The following is an 18,835-nucleotide window of genomic DNA, read 5'->3' on the forward strand; positions in this document are numbered from 1 at the left end:
TCAGGAAGGCTTTAATTTTCTCTGGAGAGTAGTGAGACTGAGGGTCCAGCTGAGTCAGGAGGAGATCACTCTCTGACTCAGTGGACCTCTGTGAACTCGTTTTCTTTACTTTACTGTTTATTTTCCACTTTCAATATTCTTTCTTTTTTGGACATTTTGAGGAGATCGTCTTCTGACATATCCTCCTCCATCATTTCTTGGTACATATCGTTGTTCTCAGTCAAACTATTGTTTGTGGATTCATTGGTCGCAACCACGGGGACCGGCGCCGCGGGAGGATTCTCTGCGACGGACGGCCCCACCGGAGCAGAAAAAACCGGCCTTGCGACAACAACGGGGGTGCCCCACACGGTAACCGGGGCAGGGGTGACATCCGCGGGTGGATCCCCACCCGGAGCCGCAGCCGCAGCAGCAACGGGCGGTCCTCCACCCGGAGCCGCAGCGGCAAAGGGCGGATCCCCACCCGGAGCCGCAGCCGCAGCAACGGGCGGTCCTCCACCGGAGCCGCAGCCGCAGCAACGGGCGGACCTCCACCCGCCGTCGCAGCCGCAGCAACGGGCGGATCTCCGCCCGGAGCTGCCGCCGCAGCAACGGGCGGACCTCCGCCCGAGCCGCAGCCGCAGCAACGGGCGGACCTCCACCCGAAGCGCAGCCGCAGCAACGGGCAGATCTCCACCCGGAGCCGCAGCAGCAGCACCGGGCGGACCGCCCGCCGGAGCCGCAGCAGCAGCACCGGGCGGACCTCCCCCGCAGCAGCCCGCTGCGCTCCGCAGTCCTTCGGGCAGGACCGACCAAGTGCCCCTCGCCCCCACACCGAAACATTTCATCGTCTCTGATGAAACAAAGACGACATAATTAAAACCATCAATTTAAAAGAAAAAGACAGATTCAGGTCGGTGTTTCTTTCTTTCAAGACCATATAACCTGTCTCCTGTGACAGACAACATGTTTTAATTTAAGGGATTTACATCCCAGCGACACCATTCTGATGGGTGAGACTATCTGTCCGTATTTTGACAGTTCTCTCCCCAACAATTCATTTTTTATGAACGGGGGAGCGTTTGAAATCATGATTTTCGTGGCCGGGTTGACGAGAGGGGAGACGGGAGTGAAGGTGTCTCTGATAACCACTCCCTCTCCACCACCTCGCCAACCTTAGCCGTACTATCTAAAAATATGACAATGGCCCCGTTCATGCGTGAGGCAGACTTCACACTGTCGTACCCACACCTCACCTACAGCCAGTCCAGCTTCCTCCACTGAACATGCACTGCGGGGAAAAGCTTTATCGCATGCCTGCGAGTAAGCTTTTCAAAATCCGCTGCCAGAGCCTCAGCGGCCGGCATTATGCCGCAGGCAGCACGCTGCCCCTCCAAACAATTACACACACACGTTCACACACACACACAAAAACAACCCTTACACCAAAAAGGACAAACAAATAACTCATAAACACACTCACACCGACGAAAAAGGAAATGCTTTTTTACAAACTTACCAAAATTTGAAACAAAAACAAACGCTCTCAGCTCCACCATTCACTCGCACCCAGCACACTCACTCCAGCATGCCACTCCGAGAGAGAGAGAGAGAGAGAGGAGAGAGAGAGAGAGAGAGAGAGAGAGAGAGAGAAGAGAGAGAGAGAGAGAGAGAGGAGAGAGAGAGAGAGAGAGAGGAGAGAGAGAGAGAGAGAGAGAGAGAGAGAGAGAGAGAGAGAGAGAGGAGTGAGAGAGAGAGAGAGAGAGAGGAGAGAGACGAGAGAGAGAGAGAGAGAGAGAAGAGAGAGAGAGAGAGAGAGAGAGAGAGAGAGAATCACCTCATCATCATCATCAACATCCCCGATCACAGCAAAATACCCCTATACCTTAGGAAGACACCAACTGACCCCCATGTAGCAGAGCCCGGTAAACTCAACCCCTCCAAACAACTCTATAAATGGACGAGTAATAGTAAGGATGACTACCACAGAGCCCATCGGTCATCCAGCAGTCCAATCCCATTAGATAATTTTATCACCACCTCCTATCCCCACAGCACTGACGGCCTGAACCAGGCTGTGCGGGATATTAACTCCATATTTGACAGCACAGCATTGCTCTCCAATCTGAGTATCAAGTTCAAATTCAGCTAACGAAAAGTGGTTTGACTCTGACTGCAGGTGTCTGAGAAAAAACACTCGGAAATTATCCAAGAGAAACACAGAGAACCTGATAATCATGAGCTCCGCCTCCAGTACTGGGAAACATTGAAATCCTATAGAAAAAAACACCTGAGAGCTAAAAAGGAGCAGCATGAACAGCGTCAGCTTGAAGAAATTGAGGGAGTCCATTGACTCAAACAATTTTTGGAAAAAATGGCATTCATTCAACAAACCAAACAAGAAGAATTGGCTATTCAAAACGGGGACATATGGAAGAAACATTTTGAAAATCTATACAGTGCAATCACACTGGATTCAGACCAAAATCATCTGCTTAACAAATTAGAAAACCTGGAATCAATCATTAAAGACAACCAAAATCCTTTAGATTATGAGATGAATGAAGGGGAACTGCTGGCTAAGATCCAGAACCTGAAGCCCAGGAAAGCAAGTGGCCCTGATGGCATCTTAAATGAAATGCTCCAGTTTAGAAGCCAGAAAATCAAGACTGCCATGTTAAAATTATTCAATCTCATACTCAACATTGGACATTTTCCTGACACCTGGAGCCATGGGCTCATCACTCCAAAATTCAAAAGTGGAGACAAATATGATCCAAACAATTACAGAGGCATATGTGTCAGCAGCAACCTGGGAAGTTATTCTGCAGCATCTTAAACAGTCGACTGCAAAACTTCCTCAGGGAGCACAAAGTCCTGAACAAGAGTCAGATTGGTTTTACACCACAACACAGAACCACTGACCACATCTACACCCTGCACAGCCTCATCCAGAAACACGTCCACCACAACAACAACACCATCTTCTCTTGTTTTGTAGATTTCAAGAAAGCATTTGACTCAATTTGGCATCATGGTCTGTTTCTGAAATTACTAGAAAAAGGTATTGGAGGAAAAAATCTAGGACATTATCAAGACAATGTATATAAATAATAAATGTGCTGTCAAAATTGGAACTAGGGAAACAGACTTCTTCCCACAACATAGAGGAGTGAAGCAGGGCTGCAGTCTGAGCCCCACCCTGTTTAACATTTACATCGACGAACTGGCCAAATCCCTGGAAGAGTCAGAGATCCCTGGTCTCACCCTCTCTGACACAGAAGTGTTTGCAGATGACCTAATACTGCTCGCTCCATCAGAGGAGGCTCTACAAAAGCAGGTAGATCACCTGCAAAAGTTCAGTCAGACCTGGGCCCTGACCGTAAACCTGGAGAAGACAAAAGTCATGGTCTTTCAGAAACGATGCAAGAGTCAGAAACATTCCCACAGGTTCCACCTGGACCTTACGGACATAGAATACACACACAGCTACACATATCTAGGACTAAATATCACATCGACGGGAAATTTCAATCTGGCCATTAAAGATCTCAGAGACAAAGGCAGAAGAGCTTTCTGGACTATAAAAAAGTCTTCAAACATCGACATCCCTGTCAAAATCTGGATCAAAATATTTCAATCCATAATTGAACCAATCATATTGTATGGTAGTGAAGTGTGGGGCCCGCTCATGAACCAAGACTTCCAAAAATGGGACAAACACCCAATCGAAAGCTTGCACACTGAGATCTGCAAAAGCATCCTCAAAGTTCACAGGAACACCCCCAACAACGGATGCAGAGCTGAACTGGCCAATTCCCTCTTTTAATTCGGATCCAAAAAGAGCAATAAAGTTCTACCAACACCTCAGAGCCAGTGAGCCCAGCTCCTACCACTACAAAGCCCTACAATGCCAAGAGGAGAGCAAAGGAGGGAGTCCCCTCAGCCAGCTGGTCCACAGGCTGAACTCCAACAGCACCGGGCACCAAGACCGCCCTCACACCATCAGCCCCACAAAATTATAGCAACAGAAAAAGACAATTACATCGACTATTGGACATCCACAACCAAAACCCAGAGCGAACTTCAATGCTATTTGACCCTAAACAGACAATACTCCATGGCAGATTATCTGAGCTCTGTAACTGAGCCCAGACTGAGGAAAACGTTGACCATGTACAGACTCAGCGACCACAGTCTGGCTTTAGAGAGCGGCAGACACAGACAGACCTGGCTATCCAGAGAGGAACGGCTGTGTCGCTTCTGTCCACACAGACAGGTGGAGACAGAGCAACACTTCCTGTTGTACTGCGGACACATACACTGATCTCAGAACCCTGATATACACTAAAATCACAGTTCAACCCCAGACTTCCCCAAACTATCAGACCAAGAAAAACTACAACATTTACTGGGAGAAAAAAGTGGCACTGCTGTAGATGCAGCGAGATATGTGAACGCCTGCCACAGGAGAAGAGACGACCTGCACAACAACACCTGACATGGATTTCCTCCACATGAGTTGACCTGCACACTGATATGCTGCTTATTATTGTTATTGTTATCATCATTATTATTATTATTGTTGTTGTTATTGTTATCATCATCATTATTATTATTATTGTTATTATTATTATCATCATTATTATTGTTACTTTTTCTGTAATTCTGTACGCTTTGGCAATATTGTGAACCACAGTCATGCAATAAAGCTTATTGAAGAGAGAGAGAGAGAGAGAGAGAGAGGAGAGAGAGAGAGAGAGAGAGAGAGAGAGAGAGGAAGAGAGAGAGAGAGAGAGAGAGAGAGAGAGAGAGAGAGAGAGAGAGAGAGAGAGAGAGAGAGAGAGAGAGAGAGAGAGAGAGAGAGAGAGAGAGAGAGAGAGAGAGAGAGAGAGAGAGAGAGAGAGAGAGGAGAGAGAGAGAGGAGAGAGAGAGAGAGAGAGAGAGAGAGAGAGAGAGAGAGAGAGAGAGAGAGAGAGAGAGAGAGAGAGAGAGAGAGACACAGAGACACAGACATCATCATCAACATCCCCGATCACAGCAAAATAACCCTATACCTTAGGAAGACACCAACTGACCCCCATGTAGCAGAGCCCGGTAAACTCAACCCCTCCAAACAACTCTATAGATGGACGAGTAATAGTAAGGATGACTACCACAGAGCCATCAGAGACATTAAGACTGTTTGATAAGATGAGAGAAGCAGCTTCAGGTCATTCAGTTACTGCAGAGCTAAATAACAGCAGCAGAATGGAGAGTGACCGATGACGTCCTTCTTGTTCAAAGACATGCTGCTGCCACGAAGTAGCTGCAAATTTAGATCTGCAGACCTTAACGTACCTGAAATATGGCTTCAATGCTTATATCTTCTTGTATATTCATTACCCTGTTAATAGAAACAATCGATCAGTGCCTACATTGGTATTTTTGTAATTTATTGGAGAATAATACCTCATAGCCCTCAAATCTGTAATCTAAAAGGTTTTGTAAGTCATTAAACAATAATAATTAATTAAGTATTGAAATTGTACAAAAAATACAAAAGTCTGACCACTTACCAAACAAATACGAAAATATATTGCCAACATAAAATATTTTTAAATGTAGAGACATTTGAATTTTTCAACAGATTTGGTGCTAAATATAATCATTTTAACCACTGGAGAATTGATCAAAATCCTCCCAAATCCTGCATTCAGACACACAGACTTTGAGGTACACCAGAGACACATCCATGCTGTGATTTGGGATTAAATACTTTCCACATTTGTAGATTTCTCTCATTTGTGATCAGTTGTATGTTTTGTCACTTGTGTTGTGTTGTGTAGTCAGAAAGGCCCTAATTGTGAATCTCCTGGTGAAATCCGTCCATCCATGAATGCTCTAGGTCTCTAGTTTGTGGTTTCCTTAGGCTGTGATTATCCTAGAGGTCACAACAGCTCATTTTAGACAATGAAATGTCTCCTATGAGGACAGACATCATCACACATGATGACAACTGGGCTTATTGGATCCACAAGAGACCACCAACAGTTCTTTATTATGACAATATGACTTTTGTGACAATCTTCTGACTTTTTTTCTCGAAATCCTAGAGATCACAGCAGCTCATTTTAAGATACAAGGAAAAAATGTTAAATGTATTTGGTTTACAGTGCACCTCTTGGATAAGCACAGGTACAATGTGAGGATGTGATCTGACCCTCATCTCTTGGTGTAACACCTTCTTCTCCTCCTTACCTGTGTCTCCAGGTGAGCCCCGGGCTCCAGACTGAGTGCTAGCCATGTTGCGGCAGTCCGAGCCGACCACCAGCACCCTGCAGCTGGTGGCCAATGATATGACGGGCATCATGGAGAATCTGGACACCCGCGAGCTTGACCTGGAAGATGGAGAGTACGACACGACTGACGCCCACGCCACAGGTGCGTGCGTTATCATTCACCTGCCGTCACTACACACATCTGTGTCTGGATTTGTTTTCAAAATCCACTTTTCTTTCCTGTAGCCGAACGTTTGCCTTTCACGGCGATCTACAACACAGTGGGTTTCAAGGAGCCTGAGGCCAACGTCTTCCTGTCCTCTCCGATCAACGCCAAGATCCTGGAGGTGGAGCGCTTCACCTCAGCTCAGGACCGCTTCAACGTCACCACGCAGAGGAGCGTCAACAAGGTGCACATAGACACTCAAACCTCCCAAACAGATAATTTCTCTTTTTATTGCGCGCTCAGGAGGCTCAAATTGTCACAAATGTTTTCAAATGACTGACAACTAAAAGTAACAGAACGTATATTCAAGTGTGCTGTTAGTGTTCTTCTTTTAAACCTAAAATAAGAGAGGACACTCTCAGTTTACATGTTATGTACTTATCAGATATTGATTTAAAATATCACTCTGATTATATTGACAAGTATAAAGAAAAGTAAAGAGATATTTTGAGAAATAAAAGTCGGAAGATTGTGAAAAAGGTGTAATATGTTAAGACAGAAAATTGTAATACTGAATTAACTTTTTAGAAAAAAACGTCTGAAGATTTTGACATAAAAATCATAATATTTGGAGAATAAGAAGTTTGTAAATTTTATATAAAAGTTTAAGATTTTGACAAAAATAATTCAATTCAATTTCAATTCAATTTTATTTATAGTACCAAATCATAACAAAAGTTATCTCAGGACACTTTACAAACTTGGTAAAGAGAGAAGCTCAGTATCTGGAAAGTATTATCCCCGGGCAGACTAGGGCCTATAGCAGCATAATTAAGCAGAACAAAATCAGCTTAAAAATAACAAAATTTCTAAGGGCTCGTAAGCCCTAGCTGTAAGCTTTATCAAAAAGGAAAGTTTTAAGTTTACTCTTAAATATGGGGACAGTGTCTGTATTCCTGATAACACTTGGGAGTTGGTTCCACAGGAGAGGAGCTTGGTAGCTGAAGGCTCTGCCTCCCATTCTACTTTTGGAGACTGTAGGAACGACGAGTAGCCCTGCATTCTCAGAGCGCAGCGATCTAGTCGGGTAATACGGTACCATGAGCTCTTTAAGATACGACGGAGCCTGACCAATAAGAGCTTTGTAGGTAAGGAGAAAGATTTTAAATTCTATTCTAGATTTTACAGGTAGCCAGTGCAAAGAAGCTAATACAGGAGAAATATGTTCTCTTCTATTTGTTTTAGTTAGTACACAACTGCAGCATTTTGCACCAACTGGAGACTCTTAACAGTCTTATTGGAGCAGCCTGATGATAAGGAGTTGCAGTAGTCCAGCCTAGAAGTAACAAATGCATGGACCAGTTTTTCTGCATCTTTCTGAGACACAATGGCTCTCATTTATCAATCTTGCGTGAAAACGGGCGCAGATCTGAGCACAGAATTGGTTGTACGACAGGACACACGTGTGATTTATGAAACATTCGTATCTGACCAATCTCAGCGTACGAATAAGCGGGCCTTGATAAATGCGGCGGCTGAATTCGATAGTCATTAACATGTTACGCCCTTAAATATTCCTGGTTCGGAGGCCTCGCCCACTGAGGTCAAACACGGAGGGTGAAGGGGAGGAGAAACGCTGGTAAGAAAAGAAACTTTTCCAACACACAGATCGGCATCCTTACATCCGAGATGGAGCAAAATAAAGATGTGCTTTTTGGCAGTCTTAAGAGTGGAATAAAAGGGGCCCATAAAAACGCTGTATGGAAAAGAATAACGGAGGCAGTCAACCCGAAGCAGTGCTCCACTGTGACCCGTGTGCATGTGTGCGCACTGTTGAACCTGCGCTCCTGCTCTGTAGCCGGGTTTGCCAGCGGGGTTATTAGCTATTCCGTTAGGGCATAACCTTTGTCACCTAGAAGAACCATACCAAAATGTTAATCATCTGATACCTTGTTTGATTTAATGCAATTTATTGAGGGTAGCCGAGGAGATGACTTTGGCTCTGCAGTGCGCTTTCCTGCAGCCGCGCGCAAACACATTCATTCATTCATCTTCAACCGCTTGTCCCTGTCGGGGCCGCGGGGGGCTGGAGCCGAGCTGTTTTGAAATATAAAAGAATTGTGTGCCCCCCCCCCCGGTTACCTGGTCACCACGTTTAAATGCGATAGCTTTGCAACTCAAATCACCTGCACATTTATCGAGTGGTAGTTTTTGCGATTGATGAATGCGTAATCATTCATGGATGGTGCCATTAGACGCACATGAGTACAATCAATATCTCCAACCACAATTTTTATTTTTTTTTTTCGTTTTAAGAATCCGTTTTGATCTGCTATTAATATGTGACTGCTTATGCTTAATGACAGCTGAGGTTTGTTAATTATTTTCAGCCATTTTCAAATCCACATGCTCAAATTTGCGTACACGATCTCAGACCTGACATGAGATTTGATCGTAGCTCCCGCTCACGTCCAAATAGATAAATACCGAAGTTTGCCTGGAAATGGTCGTACGCACGTTTTTCTGCCATACGTTCGTTTGATAAATGAGGGCCAATGTTCCTAATTTTCTCAACATTACGCAGGTGAAAATATGCATTCCTTGTCGTACATTTTATGTGAGAGTCGAAGGACATATCCTGATCAAAAATAACACCAAGGTTCCTTACTGTGGTGGCGGGGGACAACACAACATCATCCAGAGTAACAATGTCTTTAGCCATTGAGTTTCGGAGGCCTTTTGGGCCAAGTACAATGATTTCAGTTTTATCTGAGTTTAACATCAAAAAATTGCAGGTCATCCATCTTTTTATTTCCTTAATGCACATTTGAAGTTTATCTAACTGATCGGTTTCATCTGGTTTGATCGACAAATATAATTGTGTATCATCAGTATATCAATGAAAATTTATGGAGTGCTTCCTTATAATATTTCCTAAGGGAAGCATATATGAGGTGAGTAGAATCGGTCCAAGGACAGAACCCTGTGGGACTCTGTGACTAACTTTAGTGTGAATGGAGATTTTGTCATTAACATGTACAAACTGAGATCTATGTGATAAATATGACTTAAACCAGCTCAGTGCGGTTCCTTTAATGCAAATTAGATGCTCCAGTCTCAATTGTGTCGAAGGCAGCACTAAGATCTAGTAAAACAAGTACAGAGCCAAGTCCTTTGTCTGAAGCTATTAGAAGGTCGTTAGTAAATTTTACCAGTGCTCTCTCAGTTCCATGATTCATTCTAAATCCTGACTGGAAGTCCTCAAATATCTCATTATTATGTAGAAAGTCACACAGCTGATTGGCGACTAATTTCTCGAGGATCTTAGAGAGAAAAGGAAGGTTAGATATAGGTCTATAGTTGGCTAGTACCTCAGGATCAAGCATCTCTGGAAGTGTGTCTGTCTGTCTCTCTCTGTCCATCTGTGTGTCTTTTCTCTCTTTCTCTCTCCTTTTCTTCCTCCCCAACCGGTCAAGACAGATGGCCGTCCTCCACAGAGCTGGGTCTGTCTGACGTTCCTGCCTGTTATAGGGAAGGTTTTCGTTGCCACCGTACTCTACAGAGGAATTGTTGGGTCTATGTAAATCATAAATAAGTCATTGAGTGTGGTCTTTACCTACTCTGTAAAGTGTCCTGAGATAACTTTTGTTATGATTCGACACTATAAATAAAATTGAATTGAATTGAATTGAATTGAAAAATTTAATTGAATTAAAGGTAACACTTCTCTAAGTAACCTAGTTGGAATAGAGTCTAGGAGAGTCTCTAAGTAGAGAGCTTTGATGCTGAAATAGTAGATGTTAATTTGTTAAGGTCGCCTGTAGAAAAGCAGTCCAAGAACATATCAGGTGGTACAGTTGGTTCCTGGGTTCCTGGGTTTGAAGAAAAATTGGTGCCAAGCGAGTTGATTTGGTCTCTAATAGTTATAATTTCGTCATTAAAGAAGGTCATGAAGTCCTTACTACTGAGGGTTATAGGAATACATGGCTGAATAGAGCTGTGGCTCTCTGTTAGCCTGGCTACAGTGCTGAAAAGAAATCTAGGATTGTTCTTATTCTCCTCTTTTAAAGATGAGTAATAGGCTGCTCCGGCATTTTGGAGGGCCTTCCTATATGTTTTTAGACTTTCATGCCAAGCTAAGCGAGATTCCTACAATTTAGTAGAGCGCCATTTACTTTCTAATTTTCGCAATACTTGTTTTACTTCACGGGTTTGTGAGTTATACCACGGAGCTAACTTCCTCTGTTTCTTTATCTTCTTTTTTAACGGAGCAACAGAGTCAAGTGTTGTTCGTAGTGAGCCTGCAACACTGTCAACAAGCACAAACTAACGTTAGTGCAGGAATCTTAAGGCATTAAATTAAATGCAGATTGAATCGATTCCTTAAATTTAGTTATAGCACTTTCAGATAAACATCTAGTGTAGAAACTTTTGCCCAGAGGTGAGTAGTCCTGTAATACTAATTCAAAAGTTATTAAATAATGGTCTTATAAAATAGTATTCTGTGGAAAGACTATTAGGCCTCCAACGCCTCCTCCTCGACCACTGCCTCGAGGAATATGAGTATTAATATGACTGGGAGGAGTGGATTCATTTAACCTAACATATTCTTCAGGACACAACCATATTGATTTACTCAGTCTGACTGAAACATGGCTATCTGATATCAGATCGTTTACTAAAACAGCTTTAGATGACAGAGATCTGATGTATAAAAGTCCACATTTTATTTTCTGATTTTGTTGCATTATCGCAGATTTTGTGTTGATTTGTATCAAGTTTTTTCTGTATAGCGCCTCTTCTGTTAATTTTTGATCTGGTTAATTTAGATGATCGTTGGGCACACAGCGTTTGTATACTATACTGAGCTGGAAAATGCACAGGGAGCGCAGAGAGGTGTGTAAGACTGCCACTCTGCTTCCTGGGCACCTGCGATAAGTGCAGCGCAGAGTGGTGTATTAAACTGTGACTCTGCTTCCTGATCCCAACACTGGGTTAGCATAGTTTTAGACCGCTTAAACCTAACACCAGGTTCTTAGATATGAGAGCAGCACCCTCCAAAGTAGGATGAATACCATCTCTCCTAATAAGACCAGGTTTTCCCCAGAAAGACTGCCAATTATCTACGAAGCCGACATTATTTACCGGGCATCATCCAGACAGCCAGTGACGGAATGATGAAATGCGGCTATACATGTCATCGCAAGTCAAGTTGGGCAGGGGACCAGAGAAAATTACGAAGTCCGACATAGTTTTTGCATATGCACACACCGACTCCACATTAATTTTAGTGACCTCCGATTGCTGTAATCGGGTGTCATTACTGCCGACGTGAATAACAATCTTATCATATTTACGTTTCAAATAGGACTCAATGTCGCCCGCTCTGGCCTGGGAGGCATTTTACTATGGTCCCTGGTGTCGCTAAGTTCACGTTTCTCAGAATGGAGCTGCCAATAACCAGTGTTGTTTCCTCAGCATGTGTGTCAATGAGTGGAGCAAACTTGTTTGAAACGTGAACGGGTGGATGGTTAAGCATGGGCTTCGGTTTAGAAATATGCTTTCCTCTCACAGTCACCCCGGAGGACCCTGGCTGTTCGGGGATTGCCGGGGGAGGGTTAGCAGACACTACACTATGTGACTTTGCACCGGCTAAAGATATAGGTGGCCGGCTACCTACCGTAGCACAAGACTAAGCTTCCATGGTGCTGAGACGTGCCTCTAACTCACTGAGCCTCGCCTACAACGCTACAAATACACTACACTTATTACATTTACCATTATCACTAAAGGAGGCAGAGGATTAGCTAAACATACGACACTCCGAGCAAGAGAGAGCAGGAGAGAGAGCGGGGGAAGCCATCACCAGTGGAAAAGCTAACTGTTAATCGGTTACTCTCTCTCTCTTCCTGTTACCGTAACAACAAGCAACAAACAGAACGCAACTGACACATTTACTCAAAAAAACTATAAAGACTGATCAGATGGGTAACGTTATGTTTGACACCGTCATGAAAAACTAAACATAGAGGCATCCAGGAGGACAGCTAATGTTACTCAGTCTCTTCATGTTTATCTGTCACTACGGCAACCTCGTTATTGGTTTTGTTTTATGAATGTACTAAAGTAGATAGAAAGTACATTGACTAAATTAATTTAAAAATAAATAAATAAAAAATAGATTTAGTACAATGACCAAATTAATTTAAAAATAAATAAAAATCAGATTTATTACATTGACTAAATTAATTTAAAAATAAACAAAAGCAGATTTAGTACATTGACCAAACCAATTAAAAAATAAACAAATAAGAAGCAGATTTAGTACGTTGACTTAATTAATTTAACAATAGAAAAACAAAAAGCAGATTTAGTACATTGACCAAACTATTTGAAATAAAAAGTAGATTTAGTACTTTGACTAAATTCATTTATAAATAAATAAATAAAAAGCAGATTTAGAACATTGACTAAATTAAATTAAAAATAGATAAGAAGCAGATTTAGTACATTGACTAAATTAATTTAAAAATAAACAAATAAAAAATAGATTTAGTACAATGACCAAATTAATTTAAAAATAAATAAAAATCAGATTTATTACATTGACTAAATTAATTTAAAAATAAACAAAAGCAGATTTAGTACATTGACCAAACCAATTAAAAAATAAACAAATAAGAAGCAGATTTAGTACGTTGACTTAATTAATTTAACAATAGAAAAACAAAAAGCAGATTTAGTACATTGACCAAACTATTTGAAATAAAAAGTAGATTTAGTACTTTGACTAAATTCATTTATAAATAAATAAATATAAAGCAGATTTAGAACATTGACTAAATTAAATTAAAAATAGATAAGAAGCAGATTTAGTACATTGACTAAATTAATTTAAAAGTACATTAATAAAAAAAGATAATGATAAAATAATCCTGGGTTTCCACTGCAGCTTTGATACACACACTTACCAGCTTTGATACACACACTTACCAGCAGCCGCTCCTTACTCCTTCACGTGATAATTAGAGAAAAAGACATAATAATTTTCGAAATAAATAAAGAAATCTGAATATTTAGAGAAAAAAGTGGAAAGATTTTAAACATATCTGGAAGATTTAGAGAAAAAAACGGATAATATATTGAGAAAGAATAGTCTGAAGATTGTAAGAAAAAAAGTTGTAATATCTTCAGACATTACACAAAAAAATGGAAGATTTAGAGAAAAAAAAACTTGGAAATCTTGTCAAAAACGGACAGAATATTTTGATAAAAGGCGTAATATTTCTAGCAAAAGTTGGAAGGGTTTGACAAAAAAAAGTGCAATATGTTTAGCCAAAAAAACTGCAATAAACTGGAACTATTTTGAGGTAAATCTTATACTTTTTACTGCACAACGTTTGTCTGACAGCTTTAGTTATTGTTCAGTGCTTCATCCTCTTCCTGTCCAGTGAAAAGCACGTATCTTCAGATGTGTTGATGTTGAATGTTTGTGATAAACTGAAGGATGAAGTGTGAAAAAATCATTCTCATTCTTAACACAAAGTCTTTCAAAAGCAAAGATGGTCACCCCACTATTGTTATTTTTATGTTTATGCAAAAAGAAAGTGCTGCTAATCTTTAAAGCATCCCATCAGGTAACCTGTTTTTAAAACAACATGAAGCATTAAAAGCCCTGTGCATCTGAACATGTGTGTTTCTGTGCCGCTCAGGCGTTGCCGGCAGTGTTTAAGATCGAGTTGAAACACGGGGAGTTCACGTGGCTGGTGAAGAGGAAGGAGAAACACTTCATGGAGCTCCACAGAGAGCTGAGGACGTACAAGACCTTCATGAGGCTGCCGCTGCCCACACGCAGGTGAACTTTTATTCTCTGCTCTCTGGGTTCAGATAAATCGCGAGACCTCAGATAAATCGAGACCTCTCTCTTCTCTCTCTGCAGTCACACGGTGAAGAGGCAGACGGGTGCGAGGGGCGAGGAGAGGCAGATTCCGAACCTCCCCAGAGGAAGAGTTGACGAGCTGGGCAGAGAGGAGCAAGTTTCCAGTCGCAGGGTAGCTACATTCACCTGAGCTGCTGCTGTCTCCTCTTCATTTCATTCTTATTGATTGTTTGTAGCGGCGGATATTTATCGAACGTGTGTTTGCTACAGAAACAACTGGAGGATTACTTGAACAACCTGCTGAAGATGCCGATGTACAGGAACTACCATGCAACGGTGAGAATGACAGCTTCTCCATCTGGGGTCAGTGTAAGGTCGCTGGTAGAGAAGAACTTATTATTATTATAATTTTTCTCTTTCAGATGGAGTTCATCGATGTGAGCCAGCTGTCCTTCATCCACGATCTGGGACCAAAAGGCCTGTAAGAACACCATCAGACACGTCTTTAACTACTAAATCTTGAGGCTGTTGCCTGCCGTGCATATAACAACAAAAAGTAATGTGCAGTAAGTTGTGCATTTTCCACATATTTATTTCATATGTATTCCACGTTTTTGTAACTGAAGAAAGCAATGCACTGTAATTCAAAACACAGGACTCTCACACGGGCGAGCGGGGTTCGTTTCTAGCTGACGTACAAAACCAAACTAACGAACAAACTTTTTTTTAACGCTACCAAGTCGTTTAAATGCCTAACCCTAATCGAAGAGCGACCGAAAGAACGAGGCTGCGGGAACAAGCGGCTGAAATGGGTTTTCTCATGAGACTGGCTTGAGTCTCCCTTAGAGAGAGGGTGGGAAGTTCAGCCATCCGTGAGGAACTCGGAGTACAGCCGCTGCTCTATTGCGTTGAAAGGAGCCAGTTGAGGTGGTTCAGGCATCTCCCTAGGGAGGTGTTCCAGGCACGCCCAGCTGGGAGGAGGCCTCGGGGAAGACCCAGGACCAGGTGGAGAGATTATATCTCCACTCTGGCCTGGGAACGCCTTGGGATCCCCCAGTCAGAGCTGGTTAATGTGGCCCGGGAAAGGGAAATTTAGGGTCCCCGCTAGAGCTGCTGCCCCCGTGACCCGACCCTAATAAGAGGTTGAAGATGAGTGATGAGTAACCGTCACCTTTTGTAGGCTAAAACCGGTCACGTGATGGTAGTTTTGGTGCCTAAACCTAACTCGCGGCCAACTTTAGTTCACTGTTTTCAGTTTTTTGTGCAGAACTTTTAGTACGAACCTGTCGATGAGAAAACACTGAAATTTTGAACTTAAAGGTCAAGTGTTTAACACTTTACATGCATTAATCGTTTTTAGTTTTTGTTTGCCGATGGGTGAGCGGGTCGTCATGCAACAGCCTGTTGAATCACTTTAAAGGTCGGACAGATTTTTTTTTTGAGAATCTGCAAAGGATTTGACGTTGTGTGCAGTTTGTACGTTCTGGGCTACTGTAGAAACATGGCGGTGCAACAAGACATGAATTATAAATTGATTATAAACTAATGAAAACACAGTGATTCTTAGTTTCAGGCGATTACACACAAATGAAAACAGTTCGTAATGTTTTATTCTGTTACATATGCAGAAAAGCTAAATGTTTTTCGTCATATCCCAAGAATGTGGAATTCTTCTAACGTTATTTAGTTTATAAAAAAGGGAAAAGACATTCATTTTCTATATAAAAATAAAGAGATGCTTGCACCAGATTTAGCAGAAAGCTTATTTTCATGTGTAGCAAAGACAAAATACAGTACACAGTAATTTTTTTTTACTATAAACACACACAAGACACTATAAAAATGGCACTACATAATGTTACAACACCAGTCACAGTATCACACTGTGGAGGAAAATGCAAAAATACCATAAACACACACATACTGAATAAAACAAAATTAAGCACTTGAAGAAAATCAACTAATGCTCTCAAACACACGTGACAGTTTTGTCGTCACAGATTTACTTTTTGGAACATGATCAGCGTCTTTCTCGCTTTCCAGAGAAGGAATGGTGCTGAAGAGATCCGGCGGCCATCGGATCCCCGGGTTGAACTGCTGCGGGCGCAGCAGGATGTGCTACCGCTGGTCCAAACGGTCAGTTATGCACCACGATATAAGAGTGAATCCACACTGAACCACTTAAACTACTCAAGTGTTTTCTTCTGACACTGTTGTGTTTTCTTTTGAAACTGTTGTGTCTCCTTCTGACGCTATTGTGTTTCCTTGTGTTTTCTTCTGACGCCGTTGTGTTTCCTTGTGTTTTCTCCTGGCGCCGTTGTGTTTCCTTGTGTTTTCTTCTGATGCCGTTGTGTTTCCTTGTGTTTTCTTCTGGCGTCGTTGTGTTTACTTGTTTTCTCCTGACGCTGTTGTGTTTCCTTGTGTTTCCTTCTGACACCATTGTTTCCTTGTTTCCTTCTGACGCTGTTGTGTTTCCTTGTTTCCTTCTGATGCCGTTGTGTTTCCTTGTGTTTCCTTCTGACGCCATTGTGATTCCTTGTTTCCTTCTGACGCCATTGTTTCCTTGTTTCCTTCTGACGCAGTCGGGTTTCCTTCTGATGCCGTTGTTTCCTTGTGTTTTCTTCTGACGCCGTTGTGTTTTCTTCTGACGCTGTTGTGTTTTTTTGTGACACTGTTGTGTTTTCTAGCGATTTCTTGTGACGCTGTTGTGTTTTCTGTGCAGCTGGCTGGTAGTGAAGGACTCGTTCCTTCTGTACATGAAGCCAGACTCTGGCGCCATATCCTTTGTGATGCTGTTTGACAAAGAGTTCGGCATCAAGATGGACTCCAAAGACACAGAGACCAAACACGGCATTCGCGTCGACAGTCTGTCCAGGTGTGTGACACGTGTGAATTTTAATCATAACTGTTTACTTTAAAGTTTAATTCCGGTGTAAAATCATCCCAGGCTCTTTTTAGGCAAATACACTCATCAAATGAACGGAGACTATTTTTTTCGTGCACAAAACACTAACAGGGAAATCGGGAACAGATGCTAACAGTCGCTTACAGCCAAATACGGCTAACACGGATTAGCTTGGGGCGGCGAGTTGTCTTTTTTAACCACTAACACTCCACTAACACCGAAAACAAAGCACCAACAATGTAGTTAGTGACATCAGAGTTTATTAAAATAATGTTTTGAAAGACTTCTGACCCAAAGACTCCGTGCTTGACTGCCACAAACCACAAGGTTTACCTGTTTTGCTGGCATGACACTAACTCCGCTGGTGGTGCTGCATTCTTTGTGTAGGGATTCTCATGCTACTGCAGAGGTTTGGTGTTATTTGGAGCAGTATTAGTGGTTTAAAAAGACGTTTTGATGCGTCCAACTCACCGCCCTGAGCTAACCAGTGTTAATTGCATTTAGCTGGAAGCGACTGTTAGTGACTGTCCCGACCATCGCTGTTAGTTGTCCGTGCACAAAAAAATTGTCTCGATGGCTTCTTTGATGAGTGTATTTGCCTAAAAAGTCGGGGCGACTGTGGCTCAGTTGGTAGAGCGAGTCGGCCAATGTCCGAAGGTTCGATTCTGCCCCAGTGCAGCTGTGACTGCTATCGTAGTTTACCACCACCATGTATGTCTGTGTGAATGAATGGAACCTGGACTCTGTAAAGCGCCTTGAGCACTGAGGAAGGTGCTATATAAATCAAAGCCATAATAATAATAAAAAGAGCCTGTGATGATTTTGCACCGGAATTTCACTTTTGTGTGTGTGTGTGTGTGTGTGTGTGTGTGTGTGTGTGTGTGTGTGTGTGTGTGTGTGTGTGTGTGTGTGTGTGTGTGTGTGTGTGTGTGTGTGTGTGTGTGTGTGTGTGTGTGTGTGTGTGTGTGTGTGTGTGTGTGTGTGTGTGTGTGTGTGTGTGTGTGTGTGTGTGTGTGTGTGTGTGTGTGTGTGTGTGTGTGTGTGCGTAGATCACTGGTGCTGAAGTGCAGCAGCTACAGACACGCCCGCTGGTGGGGTCAGGCCATTGAGGGCTTCGTCCAGAAGCACGGCTCTGCCTTCCTCACCGACCATCGCTTCGGATCCTTCGCCAGAGAGGAAGTGAACATCCCTGCGAAATGGTAACCATGGCTCCACTTCCTTTATTCTGTACGCTAGAGGAATAAACTCCAGGCAAACCCATCATTTGGTTATTTTTAGAGATTTTGACTTCACTTTGTCTGTTTGTGTCTGCAGATTTCTCCTAAATTCACCAAAAGTTAGGTAGTTAACATTAGAGAATGCCTCATTTACATATTTATACAGGGCATTTCAGACATGTGTGACATTGGTGTCTTGGAGTTATGTGTCTGTTTCACCTTTAAATTGGTGTAAATTAGTGCCAGGAGCCGGGGCCAGATGTGGGTATAAAAGTCTGTGTCTGTGTCTGTGTCTGTGTGTGTGTGTGTGTGTGTGTGTGTGTGTGTGTGTGTGTGTGTGTGTGTGTGTGTGTGTGTGTGTGTGTGTGTGTGTGTGTGTGTGTGTGTGTGTGTGTGTGTGTGTGTGTGTGTGTGTGTGTGTGTGTGTGT

General features: G+C 42.5%; 1 protein-coding gene across 2 annotated transcripts in view; it reads left to right on the forward strand.

Annotated features, from left to right (window-relative positions):
* LOC310963403 (phospholipase D1-like) overlaps positions 1-18,835 on the forward strand; it is an 83,682-nt gene that overhangs the window by 24,041 nt on the left and 40,806 nt on the right. For both annotated transcript variants that reach the window (XM_083936211.1, XM_083936212.1), the window contains exons 2-10: positions 6,232-6,402; positions 6,486-6,649; positions 14,118-14,260; positions 14,345-14,456; positions 14,555-14,620; positions 14,707-14,765; positions 16,328-16,420; positions 17,007-17,159; positions 18,239-18,388. In XM_083936211.1, the coding sequence (XP_083792337.1) occupies positions 6,264-6,402; positions 6,486-6,649; positions 14,118-14,260; positions 14,345-14,456; positions 14,555-14,620; positions 14,707-14,765; positions 16,328-16,420; positions 17,007-17,159; positions 18,239-18,388 (1,079 nt within the window). In that variant the 5' untranslated portion in view covers positions 6,232-6,263. The remainder of the gene's footprint in view (positions 1-6,231; positions 6,403-6,485; positions 6,650-14,117; positions 14,261-14,344; positions 14,457-14,554; positions 14,621-14,706; positions 14,766-16,327; positions 16,421-17,006; positions 17,160-18,238; positions 18,389-18,835) is intronic.

This window comes from Echiichthys vipera, assembly GCF_963691815.1.
Source record: "Echiichthys vipera genome assembly, chromosome: 21".
Lineage (NCBI taxonomy): Eukaryota > Metazoa > Chordata > Actinopteri > Perciformes > Trachinidae > Echiichthys > Echiichthys vipera.